We start from the raw sequence: 26,872 nt of genomic DNA, 5'->3' as shown, positions 1-26,872 counted from the left end.
TGGATGTCTGTTGTGTGCGTTTATTCTGTGTTTGTGCTGTCCTGTGTAGGTAGCAGCCTTGAAACGAGATGATCACTCGTCCAAGGAGTCCTACAATCTGTGTAAAAAAGATTGTGGAACTGAAGAAGAAGCCAGGCCCCAATGGCTGTAGAGCCATTGATGAATGAATGAATACTAGAATTAAACTTGTTTGGAAATGTAGGCACAGCTCAACTGGTGCTGTCTGAATAACAGAACGTTTGGGCCGCGGGAGGTTTGCTAAGAAAGGAGAGGGGATTAATATTATGACCGTGAGTTGATGAAATGCATGTGGTCATGTGTTTAATGAAAGAACTTGATCTTCTAATCGCCGGTTTTACTGTCCAAAATGCTCTTTTATAAATTGTCGGCATTGCTTTCTATGTGTTTCTGTTTGTGTAGGTGTGTGGCGTGTGGCGGAGAGTGCCAAGAGAGTATCGCAGGTTGCTGAGGGAAGAGAGGATGTTTGTCTCATTGCTGTGGGGTACTGCAGATCAAGAGCAACATATTCTGAGTGGCCAGGTGGCAAGGTGAGCTCTTTCTGGATATATCATTCATGTGATTAAATTGCCATTCCCTCTTGGTCCATTGGAACAACAAAAGCAACACTAGAGCCACCAAGACAATCTTGGGGAACATAGGAGTACAACTTAATGTTCTCGATTTTGATGATCATCATATGATTAAAAGAAAAAGTGACATGCTAGGAAAATCATTGTAATCTCCAAAGCTACTGATTATGTTTAAATCTTTGCAGTTTGGACACTGGCTTGGTCCAGTTATTCGATTTCTCTTTTGTGGTCCTAATCCAGACCCAGTATGGCTTCGCACTTTTGTGCACTGTGATCCTATGCCAGACTCAAAACAGCTTTTCACCATCCATTGTTGTGGTCCACCTGGACACAGTCTGGATTTTTACATTTTCTATGAAATCTGGACATATTTTTTAAGAGTAGCTAAAAATGAAGTGGTGCCATGTTTTTGAACTTCCAAAAAATAATTTGATGTGGTTGAACCACATTTCGTAAAAGGGTTGGATCGCATGTGCAGTTATTCAAATAGTTTACCAGTTACCTCTTTTCATTCCTTGCCAAGAGCTGGAATCATTGATGGTGTGTGTCATACAACAACATAGATAACTAGGACTTAAGATGTTGGATTTGAGATTCTCACTGTAGCGACTATGAAGAATGCCATATAATGCCTTGCAGCTCGAGAGAGCCCAAAGTTTAGAAGGAACAAACCTATTGTCTCCTTTTTCAATTTCAAAGGAAATGCCAAGCAAACCTGCAGAAACAGGTGGCAAGCTGAGCAAAACTTACTCTGGGAACATGAATATGGAAGTGGCATATTTCTCTGAAACGTGAGGCTGCACGGCATGGCTCCCTAAGGCAATATTCTTCATGTGATATGATCCATTACATTTACTACATATGTTTGTATTAATATCAAAGTAGTATGTTATAATTTAAATGAAATGAGGGACTCACATTTCAATACACAAATTTTATTAAAGCAAATCACTTCTCCTGTGTGCCTATTAAAAGGTTCTGCCTTTGCTACTACAACAGCTTGTGTGTGCATCTTGGAAACTCCTGCTAACTCCTCTGGGATGTGATGCTCTGTAGTCTGGTAGAAGTTTACCGACATTTTGGAAGAATATGAGTATAATGTCTCCCACCATCACCACCATCATCATAACCATAGCCTTCCTGTGAAGATACTGCCAGATGTGTCGGTTCCTCGTTATTAGACCATTCAGTATCCACTGCTTAGGATTTTGCAACCTGTAGTTGGTTGAGGCACTGTGCTACAAACTGGAAGGTCATGGGATCGAATCCCAATGAGGTGAATTTTTGCAGTTTACCTTAATCCTTCCATCTGCACTATGGCCCTGGGGTCGACTCAGCCTCTAACAGAAATGAGTACCAGGAATATTCTTGAAGTATTCTTGGGGATAACGGGCAGCCGGCACGTAAAGCTGACAACCTTACCACCATCTATGAGCTGATTGTCTAGAAAATATGGGAACCTCAACATCTTACAGCCCTATGGGCCTCCACATCCTGTTACAGAGATACCTTTACTTTTACTTTACATTTCTTTGTAGGGCAAAATCGTCACCCTTATGTCCCCCCCAAAAAACTAGGGGACCAGATCACTGAATTTATGTCCCCCAGTGACAGGGTGACCCAGTTGTACCCCCAGGCACCGGGTTCCCTTTTTTCGACTTCTACCACTCGCAGGACTATGGTGGAGGTATTCTAACCTGCCTCCACATGGGGAATAATTTTTCCATCTTCGCAGTAAACCAAGGAAGCACCCAGCAAGAAACGGATTGCTATGTTGCTTCTAGATGGATGCATGCATGGTTTACTCTTTGACCCTGAATCTGGAGGCTGTATGTTCCTCCAAAGTGTCTGCAATTTTTTTCCAGACTCCAGGCATCCCATCCCAGAAGATGCACGCCGTCATAAGAACTTCAGGTTTAACACTTTATTAACCACAATTATTGTAGAATTACAGTGAGGTCCAAACCCAAGTGACTTACAATTTAAAGGGGGCATGAGCACAACTCTTCATGACCATGATCAATGTGCATTAGCCCAGGAGCATTGCAGAGAACTTTCCCAATTATTCAGTATAGGTATAATTTGACAGAGTTTGTTTTTAACAGTAATTTCACATTGAAATTTCAGCCAGCATTTTGCTAATTTTGTGCATAATATATACAGACTTCACACAAAAATCTAATTGTGATAATATGAGGCAGATGTTTCTTTTTGTTCCATTGACTTTCCCTCAGTCAAATGCACTCATGCAACATTATTCTTTATCTCTACTGCATTGAAAACTGTGCTTCGTGGAATGTGCCCTTGCAGTGACATAAATAAACGTGTTTAACATGGTGTTGCTGCAGGTACCGATCCCTGAGCACCGAGCTGTTCACATCACTCATGCAGCCAGCTCCAGGGACAGATTCATTAACGATGAATGGTGCCGGAGGGACAGCCATCATATCTGCATCCTCGTCTGCCCCTTCAATACACGTGTCAATAGTGTTCAATGGCATCTTCTCTCCTGAAGAGTTTGCTGATGTCCCAATAGTTGTGCGGCTTGAATCACTAGAAAAGCAGCAAATAGTACTGCAAGAGGTTAGTATTACAAGTAGCCAGCCATACACGGATAATATCTCTATAATAAACATTAAACATAATCCTATATATTTTGAATTTTCTAATAATTTTCATACAGAATTATTACATAAGATTTTAAGCTTTCACTATGATGAATGTGCTAAATTCTTCTCCGGCCGTGAATCATGTGAAAGTTAAGCTAAAAACCAATGTTTCAGAGATCTCCTTCATATCCATCATCAGGTTCAGTGTGGTGAATGATCATATTGTCGCGTATGGGACGTATATCGCGACAAATAACTTCACGCCGTATTTTATATAGCGAATTTTATTTCACATTCGCTCTTACAATCACCCAAATTACAGATTTACAATTACTGCTATCTGCAGTATCACAAATAGTACTCTCCAAATGCCACAATACAACTGTCTGGTTGCTGGCTAACTCGGAACTAATTCGGAGGTAGCTCGAGGACTGACTCGGAGGTAGCTCCAGGACTGACTGACTGACTGACTGTGAATAGCCTTCGCTGCTCCTTATGTAGCCTTGATCGGACAATTGTCGTCTGGCGCCGTGCTGCTAGCCACGCTGTCCGGAGTTGTTGACTGCTGCCTAGCAACCGCGATATCCCTCGGTGACGTCACCGCTGTTGATTCGCTTTGCATAGCTTCAAGGTTGCGGGGACTCGGCTAACGTCGGCTCCGCTCGGCTCTCTTCGGCTCCGCTCGTGACGTCACCGCGCATTGCGCGTTGCATAGCTACCAGGATGCGGGGTGATTACTTGCCTATTACGCGAGCGCTACGTTACAGCTACGTGCAGCTGGGGAGGTAGGGGTCAACATGTCACACTATGTTGCATATATATATATATACACCAGTTTGTCAGATTGATGCATTTTCTGTTTTGCATTATTAGCCGTAATGATCCCTTTGTTATTACTGTCAAACTGAAATCTAAATGAAATCTTTCCATGGCCGCCTTTCTATTAAAAGAATTACTACAACAAAAGTTGCACGTTTTTGAAGATCTATTAAAATACTTAATTTTAGAAGCATAAATTATAAGTCCCAGTGCTACCATACATCACATGTTCACCCATCCACCACGCAATTCTTACTAAGCTCAAGAAATTAGTAGATATAAAGAGGGAATTACCATCAGTGGCATACTTTCAGTACATGATTTCTGCATAAATTGGTCAGCTGATTCAGAAGTTGAAAGGCTGGAAGGCACACCCGCAGGTAGTATGGCTAAAAACAGTTTATTTGTTAGGCTTTTAGTCCTTTCAGTGGTCCATTTAAATCTTGAAGAAAGGGAAAGGGAGACCCGGCATCGAACCCGGGGTGCCACGGTGGGAAGCCAGTGACTAACCACTTGAGCTGTGGTGCGGCCAAATATCTACCATACTACATGGTCTCATGTACCAGGAAACAGTAATGATTATTATTTTTTTTTGTTAATGTTAGACTTGCTTTTTGTGTTCCAAATTTACTTTGTTTAAAAATAAGGGTAATAGGATGTGTCCGAAAGTTAAATTTGTTTTACAGGAGGTCAAGATTGAGAAGCCAGCCCATGAACTGAATACTGTAGAAGTTCAGACAGCTGTCTCAAGTGCAGACTTGAGACTGTTGACAAGAGGGAAGTTGGTGGTATCCATAGCATCGAAGAAGAAACCAACAGAACTGAGGCTGGAGGGCAAAGTTATAACACGAGCTACATGTGAAATATTTCAGGTAACCTGCATAACAAACCGAGATGAAACTGCAGTGATTGATTTCCTGAACATTACCCATCATACAGTATTTTTAACGACATTTTGTAGAATGGACCCTGTCTCTGAAATATCTTTTTAAAAAATATTTGAATGATAAATAATGTGCAGGAGCTCAGTCATTACAGTAATATATCATCATCACAGACTCATAGATCTTGCTGACGGAAAACCGGTTCCTTCTCAGGATTTTCTGTTTTAGAGGCAATGAAGCAATAAAAATTCATATTGCATTCTGGGTTATGGTATTGTGTAGTGTTATAGATGGGTACCACTGTTTAGAAGGCATGTGTTGCCACCATCACAAGACAGAGGCACCACTTCAGTTTTGGACAGCAGACCACAGTGCTCCAGCAGAAGTACGTGTATGCCAGCAAGCCGTGTGCAAAGAAACATCTGTGTTCTGTCAGAGAACCAAAGTAGTGCTGTCCGAGTTTGTTGAGGAGTGGGAAGGGTTTATGTGACACTGTTGGTAACAAGGCTGTACAGCCTCAAAAGGCAGGATAATGGGGATGGGATTTACAACGTAGTATCAAACATTAATAAGATAAGTAAGGTCTAAAGGTTTGTGACATTGGTACAATACATTCATTCATTTTTTATTTGTTCACAAGATCTACATTAGGCAATTTTGCCTCAGATATAGAACACGTCCATAGTTTAAATGTCCATAAGGATAGGGTCATAACAGAATACAGAAAGTACAAATATACAAATGTAAGTTTAAAAACATCCAGAGAACCATGTTATAACAGAAAACCTCATATACATAATAGCAATTCATTACATTAATACAAATATTATGGTTCTTGACATAATCCTGTTTTTATTTAGGAAAACCATTTCAGTGACTGGAATTTGTATCCGTCTTCAGGTGGAACCTACTCAGTTGGACCCAACTGACAGAGCTAGTCTCTATCTTCAGACACTTGCATAAAAATAAGACAGGGTATAAGAGCCAAGCACAGCACAAACCATCTGCAATAGTTAAGACAAAACTTTAAAACATTTAAAGGTCATTGGGTTTATCTATTTTGGTTTCTATAATTCGTGGGCATGTATGAAGCCTAACACCTGAAAACTATCACCATATACAGAAAATATGTGGAATCCACTCACATATCTCTGATCCTATCCAATCAATCTACCCAGGTTGGACATAGCACCCGTCTGAACTCCTGTTGTCACAGCAGAAGTAAAAACTGAACTCCATAAAGTGTAGACTAAGAGGGAAAATTTGTTTCTTTTATCTTGGTACCATACAGAGAATTTATCTCTCTAGTGATGACTTCAGTTTTGATAATACTCTGATGCTAATTCTCATGCATGTGTAGTTTTTAATATTTTGTCTTAACTTTCGCAGATGGTTTATGCTGTTCTTGGTTTATATATCCTATCCTGTGTTGGTGTAGGCATCTGGAGGTAGGGACTAGCACTACTGAATAGGCCCAACTGAGTAGGTTGCACCTGAGGATGGAGACAGAATCCAGTTGAATTTTTAACTAAAAATAGGACAATGGCTAATGTGCAGAAACATAATATTTGTGTTTGAATGATAGATGAATGATGAATTGATAAGGATTTAGAAGAGAACGGGTGTAGCCAAAATATGGTACTATCCCAGAATTTTCCTGGAGGGAGTGAAGAAAACTAAAAAAACTCAGCAGGATAGCCATTGTCTTGCCAAAGGTTTAAAATGAGTACCTCCCACATATGAATCTAGAGACTGCTACATCAGCCTATGCCCTCAGAAGCTGGCTGAATAAACATCACAACTGATATGTGAGATAGAACACAGGGGAGTTGAAAGCAGTGAGACTGCTGATCACATGGCAAAAACAGGTTCTGAACTTCCCATTTGCAGGACCTGGACGGTGGTACAGCATCTAAGAAGAAGTCACTAAGCAGATCATCTCAAACCAGAGAACACCAGGAAAGCTGGCAGTGTACTTGTATTTCAGTTGCAACATGCCATTCCAGTTTATTCATAACATTTCTTTCATAAACCTGAAAGCAAAAAAAAAATATATATATATATATATACATTTTTCTCATTGTCTTTTTGAAGCAGAAATTCATCAACATCCAGTTTCCATATTGTTTTTACTAATGTTAGCAGTGATTGAGATTAATTTACCTAAGACATTTATCTTCAGTCAATTCTAAAGACTTCTTTTGCTGATTCTAATTTTAATCTAGGATTAAAAGAGGTTAAGTCTCCAAAGGCAGCAGACATACATACAAAGTTGCGCTATTAAACAAGGAAGAAGGATACATGCATGCTTGGACATGAGGAACAAAAGTTCCCTGAACTAAGGCATAATTTTTAGTAAAGGGGTATGTAAAAAATAAGTCACCCTGGATGCATTGCCCTTCTGCACGTAAACACTTGCTTCTGCAGTCTTTCCAATGTGGGAAACACATCTCAAAGTTCTCTTCTGTCTTGATTTTGAGACCTGCTTTTATATGCTGTTAAATTTCCCCCACAGATGAAATGTGAATAAGTTTAAGCCCCATCTTGAGTCTCAGTAAGAGCCAGAAGTCGCAGTTGCATGGTATGAGGTTGGGAGAATGTGGTGGCCAAAAGAACTAATGCAGGAATACCAAGTTAGAGTTGCATAAAGAAAGTAATTGGTTTACCATAAAGCAATGAAAATAAACCTAATTCAAGTATGTTGATGTCACAGTTTCTGCTAATAATATATTAACACTTAGGGTTATTGTACTGTACCATCATTAAAACCCTTCATAATTGATTCTTACAACCAGTACAGACCCCTCTTTTAGAAAAGTTTTCAGTTGGGGGAAGAAAAAGATCCAGTTTTCAAAACTGGAATCTCAGATGATGGACAGAGTACAGAGACTCTGTAATTGTAAGGTTTGTATCTCGCTGCTTACACTGCTGTTTCTATTTTCAATAATATTTCTGTAGGGTGTTCTATCATCAGCTGACGCTGACAACACAAATGATGAAGATGAAGATTCCGAGAAGTCTGTTTCTGCTCAGACAGTAACGTCTGGCATGGCATGGATGTATATGAATCGGGATGGAGCGTTAGTTTACAGCGTACAGCTGGATGAACTCAGTCTCGAGGATTCTCCAATGCTTGTTCTGGTATCAGGTCATCGAAGTGGGGGAAGACGGTCACTGTTGGAACTTGAAGACCTTACTCCAAGTCTTAGCTCAGGCTGGGCAAATGGTATGTTAGTTTCACATTGTATGTGTCATGAATATTCTTAAAGCTCATTAACAGTGTGATGTCACTCTCTTTCTGTAAGTCATGTTGTGTCTTGTACACAGTTTTGCTTGTGCCATGACCAGCTAAGTCGTTTGATATTTGTGCAGATTTAGTTGTTTCATAATAAATGTTCATTCTGGAGTATAAAATAACATTTGAACTATTAATATTCTTGTCGATTTTCACATAAAAATGACACAAACCTGTACGATAATATATGCTCGATTCATAGAATGGCTCTTTCAGGGAACAATCATCATGCTGTGCTCTTAATTTTTTATACAGAATGCATGTCCATAATAAATCTGGTGATTGATGCCTCTCTTGATCTATTAATAGATCATACCAAAGCAGATACATATAGACTTTAATCAAACTCAGTCACTAGCCTTCATTACACACTTATCAAGACAGTACACATTTAATGAACGTGTTTTGACCTTTAGTAAATTTGGTTTAACAGACTAATTCCCGTTTTTTCTCACACAGTTAATTATATGCATAAATCTTATCATTACCATTTCTTTAAATCGTGTTTCTTTTAAAACATGCTAATTGCAGTCATTACAATATCCAGTTAAATTATTATAATTATTAATAGGTCTAATTGCCTACCTGGATATCCAGAACACTAATAATGTTGTACATATGCAGTGTCACCTTCAGAGATAAACAGCACACCATGTATAAGAGCAGAGACTGATCATCACATAGCCCTGGGCATCAGGACATTTTGCTGGCTCCACGGAATTTTGGAAAAATCCGAATTGAAGACAAGACAGAAGCACATCAAATGTTATGAAACTCGTTAATAAAATACTCCAGGGTGAACATTAAAGAGTCTTAAGCAGCTCAGAGGCAAGTTTGTAAACAAATTTCCTGACCTCTGTTACTGGTTGCTTTAATGTGAATCTTGCCTCAAGGCCCCATACATGATGAATCCTTTAGTGCAGCAGACTGCATAGAGAGTACAGTCACAATGTGAAAACTAATCACGTGTTGAGTAATCTGCAGAAAGTCATACCAGTGAGGCAGCACATATAACAATCATCCTGACATTTGTGACAGAAGAACAAAACAAAAAGACACATAAAAATCTTAGTGGAGTGATCAAAGAAACAGTCCAGTTTGTCTCATGATGAACTTCTGAGGGAACTTGAAAGTACTGAACCATCTAACTACAATGGAACACTTTGGCATTCATAGAATTATTGGTTCTTGTTCTTTCATATAAAAGAAAGAGACGGTGATAAATGCAATTTCACGTATGTTAAAATATCACCACTCACAGTACAGCATTTTGCAAACTCTTGCTGCATTTTGATTCTGTGCACCAGTTGCACAACACGTCAGTCAACTCTATTCTTGTCAAAGTGATTACACAACAGTGTGAAACGATTGAGCATGAATGGGGCCATTTAGATCTTGGTTAACAAACCCTGTGTGTCCATAAACAGGTACTATAGATAGACTTAGTCCACGTGAACTTGAGCAGTTATACGCTGGTGAATTGGCCCTGAATGTTGCAACAAGATTGGAACCAAGTCTTGTAAGAGGAAGACTGGTCCCTAGGCTGATGGCTGATGCCAGGGACTCCCATTCACCTGTGCTGCTTAAGAGACCAAATGAAACAGTACCAGCTGCTTTGGTTGGAATGGCCTGGCTTGGTATTGATTCAGAGTGCAGCTTACATTTTGAGGTAAGAATTTGATTGTACCAGTTCTGTAGCAGCGAATAAATATTCCAATATTATCAAGGCTTACAAATTTATGTATTTCCAGAAGTGTGACAGAATGAATTCTGTATTATTACATTTTTAAAACGCTATAACATTAGCCTATACACAGCGGCCTCCGTAGTCTAGGGGTAACGTTCCCACCTCATGACTCAAGGTACACGGGTTCAAACCTGGCTGAGGTCGTGGAATTTTTAAGGGTAGAAAAATTCAGGGAACAAGTCCTCCAGGAGGGACTTAAAGCCGTGGGTCCCGTGTTGTAGATTTATGGCACGTAAAAGATCCTCAAGTCTCTAGGAGACCTCTGAGCAAAATTAGTCAACAAGTTTCCCGCCCAAGTAGTTTCCAATGCCTCTGGTAGATGGGGGCCTACCTCGTTGGCTGAATGGGGCTGATAGCATGCACCAGTACCGGTAGGGTATGGCGACAGTAGAAATTAAAGGGGGATGCACAATGGACCAGTAACTGGTCTAAGTGCATGGGGAAACCCACCCCCTCTAATAATAATAATAGCAGCCTATACACGAAGCACTTTAATATGTAACACCTGTAACAATTAATACACCCATGCACATGTATTCAACAAGAAAAAGAATGGTGATTTTTGTATGATGGAGGTGAACAAAATAGCGCTTTTGACCTTAAGCTGGGCAAACAAAAAATGTATGTAAGAAGCCTCAGGTAAGCACATGCCATTTGTGAACTTCTTTCTGTAGAAAAATATTTTTCAGTATTTTAACATAAAGTTTAAGAAGTACAATTTACTTGCATAATAGAAAAATTGGGCTTGAGGAATCAAACGACATCCAGAAAATATAAGGCAGTATGTTTACACCACCATAGCAGCCTTGACTGTGATGCATTGTGGCAACTCAGTAATGTAAATTTTGTAACTTCTTTGAGTATTCTTTGTTCAGTTTGCAGTAGGAAGCAGGAGAGTGACGTGAAAGTTACATTTTTATGAATATCAGATTTAAGGACAATAGATATGATGTTCTTTGAACTTCAGATGAAGAGAGACACGATGCATCCATATTTCTCTGTATGAATGCCCTAGATATATGCTGTAGAATATAGATATTTGCTTCAGTATTTCTCATTTTGGATTTATTCACTCTACATTCCATTTTCAGAATGGATGTTACAAATATTATTTGTGCAGTTTGTAAGGATATTGATGTATGGTTCTTATCAGTGTTGTTATGTATGAACCATTGGCTGCAGGTTTCTCCACCCTGCTAGAGTAGTTATGTTGTTAAGATTCCTGACAGAAAAATATGGTCATGGGTCCTGCAAAGCCCCAAACCTATAATGACTGTTCTGGCAAAGGCCAACAGCAATTTGCCCAACCGACTGACTGAATCTTAGCCAGTATACTTGCTGTCCAGACTAAGGATTATCATGGTATGTCATTTAAGCTATGGCCACTTCCTCCAAGATCCTTTCACTTTCATTGCTCATAGTACCATTCGATGCTGTGGAGTAGCTGTGGAGCTACTGAAAGCATGGCCATATAAAGTAAGAACAAGATAATGAATCATCATAACGCTGTAAACTCTGTTCTAATTCAGTAACTTGTCACTTGTGTTGTGTGTAGGTAATGCTGTCTGGCCTGGCCTCGGAGGACCACAGCCTCAAGTTGTACTTGAAAACACTGCCATTTGTAGTTCCTGGAGCCCCTGTCTTCAAAAGACTTTTGGAGGAGTTCAGAGGAAGCCACTTAGAAGGTTTTGTGATGGGCATATCACAAAATGAATTCCTGAGAATTGACTCAGGAGTTAATTTCTTGGAGGTGCATGATCACGTTTCAGGATCTGTTTGGTTGAGAGCAAGACTCAACTGGGTAAGTCTTCACTTTCATGCCCATGAATAAAAACGAATTAAAATGTGAATGTTTAAACATCCAAGGAAAATGTGAGATGTGTTTTTTAGGTGTACCAGGCTAAATGCTGAAATCAGAAAGAAACTAGAAATGTAGAAAAGGTATAGCTATCCCTGTAACAGGCTGTGGAGGCCCATGGGGTTGTGACACATCGAGGCTCTCACATTATCTAGACAAGATGGCTGTGATGTTGGCAGCCTTACTCTGGCCACCCTTTATCCCCAGGAAGATTCCTGTTACTAATAGAGACTGAGTTAACCCCAGGGCCCTAGTGCAGCTGGAAGAATTAGACCAATTGAAAAATCCAATAACCTGATAGGGAACCGAACCCGCGACTTTCGGGCTTGTAGCATAGTGCCCCAGCCGTGTGTGTGCCCCAGAAAGAACTATGCATTAGTAAATATAATATTCAGTGATCCATTTTTGTGCATAATTTCCAGTTGTACAAATTCCAGCTACACATATTCATTTATTTGTGGTTTATTTAATGCATGTGTCATTATCTCAGACTATACAGCACCATATGATGGATGATTTAATGAACAATGAATCGGAAAGAAAATGGAAGAAAACAATTGTGACCTAATTTGTGTTATTTCCAGATATTTGCTTGGGGACAGCTGAGTGAAACTTCAGTCAGAAAAGCTGGTGTTCCATTTGAGCCAACTTGTACAGTCCAGATTTTCACAATCCCTGTGTTTTGTAATTGCTGAAATGAAAACAGTACTTCATACACGGTTCATAGATGATCTTATTGAACAAGGATTTTTATAAGCTTAGCTCCAGTTCGTTAATTATTGACATCTGACCAAAGCAAATGTAGATGCTACGCCATTGTCATGATGATGTTTTGTATTTGACAAAAATGAAATTACTTTAACAAAAATTGCATATTTTTTAAGTACAACAAGATATTAGAAGGTCCTAGAGCTGTCTTGGTAATGGATGAGGACAGTGATCTGCTGGCAGATTCCCGAAGCATTTTGAGCAGGTGGAGGAGTTCTCTTCTCACCTGTTGAATGTCTGTAGGGTTAGTGACTTTAGCAGACCACTAGACATACTGCTGAGCCATTAGTACCTGAACCTGATCCTTTTAAGACTGAAATTATTTTTTAAATATAGAATATCATAAAGTTCCAGATATTAATCAGATTTCTGCCAGAACTGATCCTAGCAAGGGGTGAATAAGGAATAAGGAAGAATTGCCTGAGCAGGGCTAATAGCCTGTTACTGTACCATTTTACAAGAAAGTCGATGAAACTAATAATTATCAAGGCATATCACTGTTATTAACTCCATACAAGGTTTATACCCAATATCCTTCTCACAGTTTCATTATAGCAGACCAAGTACTGATCAGATTGTTTGCATAGTGAAACCTATACTGGTAAAACATTTGTTTGATATATTTCAAACTCAGAATTGTCTAAAACAAGAAGGTGCTTTTTATCACAATTGCTGTTCAAATTTGCATAGCATAAAGATAGTGAATAGATCATTTGAATATGTGGCAGTTCAAATATTTGGGAACAAGAGTAAGAAATCAAAATCTGATTCATGAGTAAGTTATGATAAATTAAATTCAGGTAATGCTTGCTATCATTCAGTTCATAACCATCAGAACCCATACAGTGCAGTGGTATTTAAATGGCATGCATGCTGGGGGCATGGACTAGATCATTTGGCTCAGGATAGGGACCAGTAGAGTGCTCTTGTGAACACGGTAATGAACCTTTGGCCTCAATAAAATATTGGACACTTCTTGAGTAGCTGAGAGACTGCAGTCTTCAGGGTTAACTTACATATGTAGGTTTCAGCCCAGCACACACGTGAGGAAGTGTGTTTGGGCCAGTGGGACAGTGGACAGGGACATATTATCAAGATGTACAGATTCTGCTGTGACAATACACATCTCTTGACCCACGGTAGAAGAGGTAAGCAACATTGTGCTCGGTCACTACTTGAACTGTTAATCGCTTGGGAACATCAGTTGCTGATGGTTTTTGATACCCTTGGTGACCCTAAAAAAATGGTTATTTTTATAACAGTTTCCTTTCCACTGTCCCTATTGGACGAAAACTGCTGTATGCATGAACACTCACTCACACTACATACTTTGATCCTGAAGATGGATGCAGTAAGTATCTATGTAACAACATTGCCCACATCCTTGCAGTGCAAAGGCCCAAGAAGAGAATCAACATCAGTGATGGATCATTGTGAAAACCTAAAATGAGTCACTTAGTTAACTTTGAAACTGTAAAATTTAAACTGTGGCATTTGTTGCAGATATCAGTGCCATTATCTTGCTTGCCTAAGTACTCAGACAATGATGTCCCTGGTAGTACTTACCCACAGATTGACAGTAGTGTTCCTGAAGCAACTAAATGCTACCACGAAATGCAGTTCTTTGATGAGGGCGCTCAGTGGCGATCAAAGCAAAACCCATGCACCATGTGTAACTGTCATCAGAACCTTGTAAAGTGTGATCCAGTTCCATGTCCACCACTGACATGCAGCAGCAGGACAGCGCCTGGAGAGTGTTGTCCATCTTGCACAAGTAAGTCGCTTGGTAGGAAGGAACCAGACCAGAGCATCCAATATACAAGAGAAGTAACTAATAAGATATATTTTAATCTTAATTTGGACCTTAATTTAACCTTCAACTAAATATACACTAATTTAACTAATTATATCTACATAATTGAGCTAAAAAGTAGTTAATACCAAGAGTTTTGTAACCAAGCATAATGTTACATGTTATGTAGGTAAGGTAAAGTTGTCCCTGTGCTTAACCAGTCAGGCACTATGCCATGAAGGTGTATGGGGAGTGGCTGTATAGATCCAGATTGTCTTGACCTTGGCATTAGTTGAAGGTGAGTGGTCAGGTTCACGTCCCTGCAGCTTTACTCCTGGGGAAAGAGCCCCCAGTACCCATTGGATAAGAGGGTGGGTGGACCCAGAGCCATTCTGGATGATGAGGAGAAGAGAAAATTCTTGACCCCACTAGGACTTGAACTCTGACCCCTCGGTCATCCAGCCCATAGCCAGTCACTATTCTGGCTCCTACATATTATGTAGTCATATTCATAATATGGATCCATATTAAAAAGGAAGCTGAGCACCTAAGCACAACCAATACGCATTGTGACAACCAAAGAAGGGTCGAAACATGTCGTGTTTTTAAGATTTTAATGTATATTTGTATATTTTTATAAGAAAGTGTTGTATCAACAGATAAAATACTCAGTGTACATGGTACACAATAGGATGCAACACATAAGATTTAATTTTTTCCCCCTCTTAGTTTGTGCCTAAATATTTTGTTGAATGGATGTCTTAGTTCATTGTATGTAAACTGCAGTTTGTTCTTATTCTTATGCTAAAATATCATGATGATATTTTCCTGTGGATGAGATTCAGTCACTATTATCTTTAGTGCAGGGAAATGTTCAGAGATGACATATGCTTACATTAAATTTGCTTTGTACTCGAGACATTTCCCTGTGGATGAATTTCTGTTCTGTTTTAAGGTCAGTGGGGTGGTATATTTATTTCTTGAGAAGCCATGCTTTTTGTCCTTGTTTATTCATCATTGATTCTTTGCCAAAAACAACTGCAAGGGTGTATTAATTCTCGCATCATGTGTTACTGTTATAGATTCAAGTGCATCCCAGGAAAGCAATACAAGTGTGACACGGGGCTGCTACCTGGCAGGACAGTTCTACCCAGCTGGAAAGAGCTGGCATCCGTATTTGCCCCCCAGTGGATTTGAACTTTGTGCGGTCTGCACTTGTGATGTATGAATCACTTTTCTTGACTTTGCAGAGCTAGTTTCATATTTCCCAACCCAAATGATAGACTGTGTTGTCTATTAGTTGTATTTAAATTATGGTAGGCTAGGATTATTCAAGCAAGGCCAGTGATCTTGGATTATGGTTCATCAATTTTTGTGTCATATTCATCATTAAAGGGCAAGAAGTTAACACCACCACGTTACAGAATGGATGAGTCGTTCAGAATATGTCTGTATCATGGGATTCTATAATGTCAACCATGTTTTTCCATTGGTTCCATGTTAGTGTTCGTGTGGAATTTATTTCAGTCCACAGTTACAACAAAACACGCTTTTTCACCCAACAGAAATGATAATGTCACAAGTAATCCTCCTATATCACAGACACATGTTTGCAGGATAGCCTGTGGCCATGGATAAAACCTGCTACATCACTGATGAATGCACAATTGCAATCTCAGTATCATAACACATAATTGTTTCTTTAAGAAATAGTTTTAGCTGAAATTGTTTTTGTTTGCACCCCCATTTTGTGTTTTAAATTTTACATTTATCCCAAATTTTTGTATAGATTATGTTTTATGTTCTCCATAAGGGGAAAATTTTATAACACACATCTGTAACATGGGAAAACACTGTACTAATAATACTGTGAATTATAACCCATAAGAATTACAGCAACCTTAAGAGTCCCATCGTAGTTTTTCAGCACTGAAGCTCATATGGATCTGAATGAAACAGGCTATAGGGTGTTGATGAATATGCCTGGAAAATTAAGAGGCGGGCTGTTTGGAACATTGTAATGAATGCAGTGACTCTGAAGATTAGTATTTTATTGGGGTTGAGATAGCTGCAGCCTTAACTATGGAGAGTACATTTTTCTGGGGTATAATGCCATGTAGTTTGGTACCAGCATTTTAGAGGAACCTCATGCCTCCATCATCAGGATGAAAGACAACTTCCTTCTATTCTACAAATGAAAGCAGCATGTCCATCTAAAACAATAGTATATATCTATCAAACTTCTTGCATCACATCCCAGAAGATTGTAATCTTCATGGTAATGAACTTTCAGGTTCAATAAAAGACACGATTTACTTGGATGGCTTAGCGACTATCAGCTTCTAAAGAAGAACTCTGCTCCATGCAGCTACTTTATATATATATATATATATTTTTTATTATTATTATTATTTCTTGCCATGGGGTGAGACTGAGTCCACTTGGTATGTCAGCCACTAATTGGTCTATGATGGATGAGTATGGAGCATTTGGTGGAAGGAAAAGTGGCAGGGGAAACCAAATTACATGGAGAAAATGTCCCAGTGTCGCTGTCCACCACATATCCCACAAGACCTGACCTGGGATTTAACACATGCTACCAGGGGAGTTAATTTATGAAAACAAATTTTTTTGTCACTATGTGCTAGCATCTTTGCATTGATTACAGAAAAAGTGTTATTTTATACTACAGTAACTTAGATTTAAGGAGATGTGATTACATTTAATTGATTTTCATTCTTTATCATAGGCTAATACTCTGGAAGTGCAGTGTCCACGAGTGCAGTGCCCTCCTCTAACCTGCAATGAACATGAAGCCTTCAGACCAGATAAGAAAGCATGCTGTAAACAATGTCCCATAAAATCAGAAGATGGTAAGGTGCCAATGGATCAGCAGAGCCCTAATGGTACACTTACACATCGCACTGATGTGGATATCCTGGCAAGCGGAGGCTGCAACTATCCCGCTACAGGAGAAGTTTTTGAAAATGGTCATGAGTGGCACCCAAAAGTACATTCACATGGGGAAGTAAAATGTGTCTTATGCAGGTGCAAGGTGAGTTCATGTGAGATTCATCTATTCCTCACATTTCCAAAATTGTCAATTATTTGTTACTATTATTGAAATGTTACCTTTCCTTGCAGCTAACACTGTTATCACAACATTCCATACACAGTGTAGTGGCGCAAAAGTCGATCTTGAGATTTTGACACGTTTTCAGCCCCCCACAAAACTTCTAAGAGATAGAAGGCAATAGATCCTCACAGTCATTAATCTCGGTTTTCTAGACCGGAGCTGCTGTTTCCTTCAAATAGTTCCTCAGTCATCCTCACGAGGATATCCCGTTCCAGACCCACTATTTCTAAGAAAATCTGGTAACGCTAGGAATCGAACCTGGGGTCTCTGGATCTGTAGCCAGGAACTGTGACCACTAGACCACGGGCAGCCAAACACAGTAGGGATGTGATATGTACACAATAATAAATTGTTCAGTGTATTTGTACATGGTGTTGGATGTTTATACCTACCTTCCAAATTAATGGCTTCTCATTCCTGAGGCTCACAAACTTGATATTCACACTTGTGAAGACCTAAAATCTTAGTGAATTTTAGTATATTTCCACATCATCGATAACAGAGTAAGGAAGGTGATTTTCTTTATTTGTGATCGTTCATCCCATTTATACAGGAAATGATTGTAATTGCTAAGAGTCCATAATATCTACACCAGCTCACGTGATGAAACAAAACTATTTATTTATTTGTTTGTAGTTTACTTAATGTCACTATCAGTATTGAGCTTCAAATGAGTGGTCCATAATGTATTGAAAAGATGTGAGAGGAAGTGGTCGTGACCTGATTTAAGGTACTATTCTGAACTGGGCACATGAGGAACAAAGAGAATTTTGCAGGATATCTGGATATCAATGTTGCATCTGAATTTCAAGCTAATGTACATCCCAAATACAATTTGGAAATATTTTCACTTGAAATAACTTACTCAGTTGCTGATAATGGCTTAAAACTATATGAAGTGTATTCATAGAATGACTGTATTGATCAATGCGGTTCTAAAGATGAAAATTAAGGATAATGCATTTATGTCTTGATATACCTCCAAGCATTCAACTATTTGTGTGTTTGAAGTTCAGCCTCACAATTTAGTCCAGTTCACATTGTCATCTTCCAGTGTATCCATGAGCTTTCCCAATCAGAACTATCTATGCTTATTTTGCATGCTACATGCTCTTCCATCTCACTGTGACAATAATAAGTGATGAAATAAGGTGCGGAGTTCCTTGTTCTGTTTCCATACTGTCATGGTATCAATTAGTGTGGTAGGTAGATAATATTCAGAGAATCATATTACTTCCACCTTCAGGCATGAAATGAACCAAGTTAGGAAAAGCGGGTAGTTATACAGAAGAAACAGAAAATAAAAAAGAGGAGGGAAAATTTGGGATTTGGGGAAGAATAGGCAACCATTTCAGGAAAGGATGAAGGATGAGTAACATATTGACCCTTGCAGGACAGTTGTTGACTTTTTATGGACACCAATAATTTTTTTGGAATAAATAAAGAAAGAATATAGTGATGTGTCACTGAACTCACTTGTCAGTTAATGTGCTGTGTTATAATGTATTCTGCTGGAAAACAGTGGTGAGAAGGTGCACCTGTGACTGCCTATTTCTTCAGTGTACAGTCCACTAAGAACCTTGACCCTCTTTACAACAAAGGCCCATTCTTGTGTCCAGACTCCATGCTAGGTTTCTTTTGAGGTGGTGGTGTTAGCATCAAGCTTAAACCCCCCACACATGGAGGACCAGTGGATACCTTCTGTCTGACCGCTATCCTTCAACCTGTCTGGCATAGGTGACCCTACAAGGAGCTGTCAGCCCACTGGCTTAGCTTTCCTGTAATCTCCCCACCTCTGAAAGCAGCAGCACATCTAGGAAGCCTATGATTACTCTTGTGTTAAAAGTTTTGTGACTGTTCTTCTGTTATTGGTTTCAGGATGGTTCAATAAAGTGTGAACGCAAAAGATGTCTTCGATCATCCTGCACACCCAGTACAAGTTCATTTACTTCCTCACGAAGACGCAACATTTCGCAGTCCACAGTAACCACTGATGACTGCTGCCCTCAGTGTCGACGAAACAGGCGTCATCATCGATCTTCATACAACAGCTGAGCTGATTGTGCTATCTCGGACTTCAGAGTGTACTCAGACCTTAACCATACTTGCATCTGAAAATCGCTCAAACTGCAGCAAGGTCAGGAGTGTCAGGAGGATCGGCAGTATCGACATGTACATATTAAAATGTCAACGAGTTCATACACCAGCATAGCCATTTTTGGCGCCTGTGTTATACTGTGAATACTATATAATTGTAGTTATATATTTATAGCCCAGGGGTGGCTAAACTACACCCCATGGGCCGATTAAATCAGTTCAGCCCAAGACATTGTTTCGATATCATGAATAACATGGCCGTCTATTTTTACTCTCTCATAGCACGGAGAATGTATTGTAATGACAAGAAAATTGAAATGTTCATGGAAATTCAAATTTTTTTGGGATCCTAGTATATGTATGTACTATACTAGATATGAGGATGGAGAAATGGTGCTCACTCCAGACTGGTTTTAATCCAGGAGAAGACCAATTATTGCTCAGGATATCATGTCGGAATTAATCATTAGTGTCATTATTGTTATGTTGTATTTTGATGCATACAAATGACAGTCAGTACTGATAATGGAGCTATTTTAACTTTTTCAGGTATTGAATTCCTCTTGTAGGATCTTCTGTCTTACATTACTTTGATGCACAGGCCTGAGTGAAAATAATTACCAACACTACGATAGCATGAGTGCTGCCTATAATTCTGCATAAAGACTGAGTTCCTTGAAACCAGTCAGTCAGTGATGGATGAATATTCTGAAGATAACTGGCTTAAGAGGCTCTTTTGTTTACTGGAGAAGCTTTGTGTGGTACCTGTTTTCAAGGAATGGAGATCCTTGAAGTTGTTTAATACATATTTTATAGGAAACATGGACATAAGTTGTAATAACATCATTAATATTTATGAAATAACAGATGTATTTTAAGTGTATCCAATTATATTAACATACGAAGTAGGTAATATAATTTAGAAAGAAAATGGTGAGAAGCAAACGTATTACAAACGAAGTAACAGATGTTACATATCAGTTGTTTTGATATGACCAGCATGTTCTTGTGCTCATTTTTAGCCTGAATGTCAAATCGCTGGTTGAGACACTGTGCAAATCCCTGTCTGAACCAGTCTTGCCAAAGCATGAAAGTCAACTGTAATTAAGTTGTTATTGCAAGAAACGGCATATTAGTATGTATATATGAGTATTTAGTGCCTATTGGTTCCCCAGCTGGAGCATGACACTCTTCATGTTGAAAGTCAGACTTGAAGTTGTATCCTGTGGTAATGAACTTTGACAGTACTCCACAAAACCTTACAGAAACCAGCCATAATTGAAGGACTTGACCAAACAAATGCATACACAATTCACCTATGTTTATGTCATGTTAAATGATTGATATGTTGTGAGGGTAATCCCATTGTGTCATAAGTTTTAGAATAAATGACACAGGCTTTAAATTATTATCTTAATAAGATTTTCAGAATTCTGTTAGGAGTCTGCAGCTGTGACATCATTGTTGTTACCCAAAAGAACCAAAGAAGACTGAAATACAAATTCAGCTGATGATCAGGTGATTTGATTTCAGTGAATTTCAGTTGAGTATATATATTTATTTATATGTTGGTTATATTTTTCATTCCATACTAGCCTAAAGACTATTGAAGTTTTAAGCAGTAAATTCTTAAAAACAACTTCACCAAGAATACCTAAAACAAATACCTCAGAAATTTGTAGAGAAAGAACTACAGTTATACCAAGATGCTAAACTGACAGATTATGCATCAGTGTTACCATCACGCATTTCCACACACAATAAATTATACAACTTTTTCTGGTGATGCTTTCTCAGTACTGAGATTGTATAGCATCTGATAGCAGGATGACTGATGAATTGGAAAGTATTTGGAAGGAAACAGCCATGGCCTAATCAAGTTACTATCCAGACATATGCATGGAATAACTGAGTAAAACCACCACAAAACTTACACCAGATGGGTGCTGTCCGAGTCAAGATTTGAACTAAGCATCTTCCAGATACAGATTCTCAGTCTAACTTCTAGACAAACCAGTTCAGTAAAATACATGAAAGGTATATACTCACTGTGATCACAATCCTGAAGCATATCTTATTGAGGAAGGAAACTGACATGCCTCTCAAATCCATGCATTTAACAACAAAACTAACAATTCTCCTGTAATTGTATAAGGAGGAGAATTTGGGGGTGTTTATTTTTGTGTGTGCATGTCTGCGTGTACAAGTCACTCTTTGAGAGAAGAGTGCGAGGTGAACATTCGATTATTATGTATATGATTATGAATATTCATCTAGAACTCATGTATATCAGTGGTTTTGGTATTGCTTTCTCATTGCATCTCCCTCTCTGTCAAGTTCTCGCATAGTGTCCAAAATGTACAATCAGTCTTTTTATTGTTTGTGAATCACATCTATTGGTGATATCAAGTGACTCCCAAGCTCTTAATATGGTTTACATACAATTGTACATTTTTACCTATGATGCAATCATTGAAAAATTTTCCTTGTATTTAGAAAAATCATTCTGTAAGTGAACTGGGATTGCTCAGGTGGTATAGTGACTAGACTACAGACAGGTAACCATCAGTCAGGGTTCAGTTAATTCGAGATGCAAGATTTTCTTTTCTTCTCCAGTGATGATGATAAATTGAATCCATCATAAATATGTTTCACTATGTAGAAGCATGGATTTATAGGAGCAAATGGGATGTGAGCTGGAAAAGTGAGAATAGGTGTTCAGTTGTCAGCAGGGAAATAAATTATTCTCTTCTCCACAGCATCCAGTCTGGTTCTGGGACCCACCCAGCCTTCTGACCACTGGATGCCATTGGCTCCTTCCCCAGTAGTAAAGCAGCCAGAGTGTGAAGCTGACCTCTCACCTCTGATAAATACCAGGGTTAGGAATTGTGTGCACCTATATAGCACTGTGTTGCCTATTTAAGCACAGAAATTACCTTACCATTGCCATTAACTTGTGATATATGCTGCTTGATTGAAACAGAAAATTCTGTCAGATATTTATCATTATTGTTTTCATGTTTTGTGAAAATGTGACAAATTTGTGAAAAGCCCTGTTTAAATTTACCATTTCTGTGTAAATACCATGCAGATATTTTGAAAACATTTACAGGCTGTTTTTTTCTGATCTGAGGGTTTAAAATTTGTGTAACGTCTATGATATTGAACACAACTATATGGAACTTCCACAAATCATTCTAAAAATTTTGAATTCTTTTTTTGTTATGATTGACAATGCTGAGCTTAGTAACATGGTGACATCCTATATGATGGATCAGGAAGTTTGGAGGAACAGGCAGTGTGTGTGATAAATGTGCAAAGGGATGTGAACGTAGTACATCTGTTAATATGTAAGAAATTTTTGGCACAGCGTGGGTGGCAGTAACCAAGTCCAAGAAGAATCGCATGACATTTAGCAGAACAGATTGGGGTCTAAGCAGGCACTGCATGGAAGATCTGTTGTGTTACCATACAAAATGCAGCTGAGTCAGCCTGTGTCAGAAGATGGAATAGTGAGATGTTGCTTTTCCATGAGGGTGGACAGTCTGGGTGTCCCTTGTTTCTCCAGTGAAGCACACTTCTACATGGATGGTTACACAGCACATAGCAACAGAAGAGTGAGCAGGGAAAGAATCCCTAGAAGAGCAGAAGGTTTTGATAACATTTTTCTGATCCATCATATGTAACACCAACTGGTTACTTAGTTCAGTTTGGCCAATAGCAACAAACAAATTTCCCAAGTGTGTAGAAAAATCCATGAACATTTTGTATAGTATTGTTCAGTAATAAAAAGTTATACAAAGTTTAAGTATCAGATGATGAAAGAACATTCTGTGTATTACATTAAAAATTCACTGAGCATCTTTGAGGAGAGTTTGTATACTTTGGAGTACCAACGTTTTAAAAATAAGATCTAAAAGTATGAGATGATGGTATAGTAATACTGTTATTGTGTTTATGGACTTTTTATAAATAAAAACAGGACGATGAATAATGTCCAGAAACGCAGTAATTGTACTTTATACAAATCCCAGATACTATTTGACCAGAAATGTGGAAGATATCATGCCTTGTCAGTAAGTGAATGATTGCAAAGGGCACGTTACATGGGATATATGTATCTGCCACTATATAGCAGCTGTCATTAAATGATATTGTATGCACAATTTATGATGTGGCATGGGTAATTTATATTTTTGTTTCTAAATTTTGTATTTAAAAATGTAGGATCCACATTTTATTCAGGTAAATATGGTGATATACTCCTGAAATCAACTCTTAGTTTAATATGACTGTACAAAAATCCAATAAGGGAAACATTGCGTTGTAACACAGTTACTGCCATGGTCCCCTTCTTGGATTTTACACGCTGGGCTAGCCATTTTGTCCACAGTAATTGAATTTTAAACTTCAAAATGGAAGTGAAAGAGCAGAAACAACAACAATAATAATTTGTTGATTTGTGTGCTGAACTCAGAAGCCAGGGACCAATTACAAAGTTGGAATGGATACAAAGTTACACAAACAAACAAGGAAATAGATATAAACAAGCAAACAAGTTAAGTAAGTTGATGTTTTCAATGTTTAAACATAAATAGTTAACAATAATAACAATTCATTTTAGAGTGCTTGTCAACAAGAATGTCCTGAATGTAATTAATTAATTACAACAGGAACAGTGATAATAATAATTGCTACATTTTTCAACTCCTTCAAGATCTGATGAGCTACAGTTAAAGTTCCTTTATATTTCAGTGACAAAGCAGAATGTCATTCATACATACATAAGCTACAGCCCTTCATGTGACAGATTTGGCACTGGAATTTGGTAAACTTCAAACCAAGAAGTGACAGGATTGGCAGTGTGTTAATTTCACTGAGGTACTGTTCTTTGTGATGCATTATATAGGACAGGTACATTTGTCTCTGTACAACCTGACATGCAAGTTGAAGCGCTGAGTTGCTCAAAGTGAATTGTTTTCTGAATATAGTACTTTGTTCTGTACATTCACTACCAATCAAATTACCTGACAGGCTAAGGCTTATTTTGACCCTAATTTCAATCCCATCAAGAGACAGGCTGCTATCACTGGCACATAAATATCATTTTCTCCTGCTCAAAAGTCACCCAAATGCAGAGAAACCTTAAATGTGGCTTGCTAAAACTTGAAATAATAAATATGTACAATAATTGCCATATGTTTTTTGCTTGTTTTCTTCAATTTCCATTTTGAATGTAGTTAATTCATTTTTTCAAGGAAAAATGGCAGTCCAAATATGTAAAATCCAGGGGCGTAGGGTACATGGATGTGGTGGAAGCATTGCTTCCCTATAGAAAAGCAACCAAGAACATTTCTGGCAATTTTTCAATTTCAAAAAAATATTTCATACTTCAAAATATTAATTAATCTGAGAACATATATTACATATAATGAGAATATTGCAAGTTTTAATGTGTTACATAGACAATTTATCAGGATAGATCAGTTATTTTCTTCCAAAATGCAGGGAAATTTAAACTGCAACACCCGCGGAAGCAGCAGGTCTTTCGCTTCCACCCTCCCCTGGGTTAACTGGCTGACTCAATGTCAGTGTTGTGTGTAAGTGAGCTATGCGCTATGGTATGCTACCAGCTTCGTGCTTCCAGCAATGTTGTCAGATGTAAGGCACAGTTTGCAGTAGAATAATCTGTGACCTTGCAGTTAAGCGTGCTTACTAGAAATTCGCAGAACCAGGATAGGTTGTCATCACTGGCTTTGATGAACATTGAAAAGTCCTTCCTAAACAAACTGCAGTCCAAACCCATTTTTCTAGATGAGGTTATTGATCTGTTTGCCAAGAAAAACAGAAGAATCGAGCTGAATTATAAACAATAAAGTAAGCATTAATTATATTCCAGGTTCACAGCCCTCTCATTTGATGGCTATAAAATTGTGTTGATAATTATGTGTTATTTTAATATATTACCTTAAATTTAGAATACATATTAAACTATTAGCTGTTTTCTTTTAAATAGAAGATAGAAACTATAGGATATGTAGAAAAAATTTATATACACGTATATAAAGTTGCTTCCCTGCTTTCGGTAGTCATGCTACGCCACTGGTAAAATCCCAGTATGTGGGCATGGAATGAAGTTATACCAAATAACTGTGGTAATCATTCTGATAACTGTACATCTGACTTGCGATTATACAATTGTCAGTTTTGTAGCACAATGGATATGGTAGTCTTCAAATAAGACCAGATTCTCATTCAGAGATTTCTGAGTTTGATCAGATCTGTGTATGGATTTTTCTGCTCAGAAATTGAAACCTTTACCTTCACTGAAAAATTAAATTTTGTGACTCTGAAGAATCCCAGTCCCCTTCATGTTAAGCTGTTGATACCTCTGCCAACCATCAGTCTTGTAATGACATTGTCATTTTATGAAACTGGTAGAGCCGTAGTGGTGTCCATACCTGAGAAATAGGTTCACAGCTTTTGGTCAGATAAGGAGGAATATTGTCACTGGAGGCATCAGACAAACAACAATGGACATGTGTATAGTGATGTTTTTTTTCTGCCCTGCTTCTGCATACAGACTTTCTGTTATCAGTCAGAGAGTTACCAGACTTTTTTAAAATTAGATTCATGATTGCTAGATGATTTGAAAGATGAATTTTTTTTAATTTTATCAATGTTTATCTTTTATTGATGCTGCCAGGTTTCTCTGTATTATTAAGCTACATGCCTGTTTTATGTGGTTTGAAATTAAATTCTTAGCTTTCCTTGAAAAACCAGAATGCTATAGTGATATGGATGAGATAGACATTTTGTGGCATGGAGATTACTGTGTCCTGCCATATAGTCTGGTAGATGTCTTGAAATGTCTCTGAAAATGCAACATGTGAACCGGTGAACATCAGTAACATTCCAGAAGACAGTAATTGTCACAGTTACTTCTATGAGAACTGCAAATCTCACATTTTATGGCACGTTATGTCTTATTTCTAAATGATTTTTTGTGGTATGTCATATCATGTTTCGGAACACTGAAAAGAACAAATGAATAAAGGTCTTGTGGATGTGTGACAAAACTTGATAATCAGTTACTTAGTTGTAGTAAGGTGTTGACTTGAAGGTATGTAAAAGTTATTATAAAGGAAGGGAAGAAATGCTTATTTCAGATGTTCCCGTGCAGTGCCAGTAGGAAGTGCTTTTCCCCACTTGCTAATTGAATAATAGTGTGTCAATTTGAAACAAGAGATAGTTCAAATAAAAGCTGGAAATTGTGT

The 26,872-nt window shown here is 38.3% G+C and overlaps 1 protein-coding gene across 2 annotated transcripts in view; it reads left to right on the top strand.

The window, feature by feature from the left end:
* LOC111864519 (dorsal-ventral patterning protein Sog) overlaps nt 1-22,518 on the top strand; it is a 270,870-nt gene extending 248,352 nt beyond the window's left edge. For both annotated transcript variants that reach the window (XM_023851818.2, XM_023851817.2), the window contains exons 6-15: nt 421-548; nt 2,939-3,173; nt 4,705-4,890; nt 7,861-8,128; nt 9,625-9,866; nt 11,500-11,745; nt 14,074-14,344; nt 15,445-15,584; nt 17,112-17,417; nt 19,377-22,518. In XM_023851818.2, coding sequence (XP_023707586.1) covers nt 421-548; nt 2,939-3,173; nt 4,705-4,890; nt 7,861-8,128; nt 9,625-9,866; nt 11,500-11,745; nt 14,074-14,344; nt 15,445-15,584; nt 17,112-17,417; nt 19,377-19,553 — 2,199 coding nt within the window. In that variant the 3' untranslated portion in view covers nt 19,554-22,518. The remainder of the gene's footprint in view (nt 1-420; nt 549-2,938; nt 3,174-4,704; nt 4,891-7,860; nt 8,129-9,624; nt 9,867-11,499; nt 11,746-14,073; nt 14,345-15,444; nt 15,585-17,111; nt 17,418-19,376) is intronic.
* The last annotated feature ends 4,354 nt before the right edge of the window (nt 22,519-26,872 follow it).

This window comes from Cryptotermes secundus, unplaced genomic scaffold, assembly GCF_002891405.2.
Source record: "Cryptotermes secundus unplaced genomic scaffold, Csec_1.0 scaffold960, whole genome shotgun sequence".
Taxonomy (NCBI): domain Eukaryota; kingdom Metazoa; phylum Arthropoda; class Insecta; order Blattodea; family Kalotermitidae; genus Cryptotermes; species Cryptotermes secundus.
This window is presented reverse-complemented; position numbering and strand designations above follow the sequence as displayed.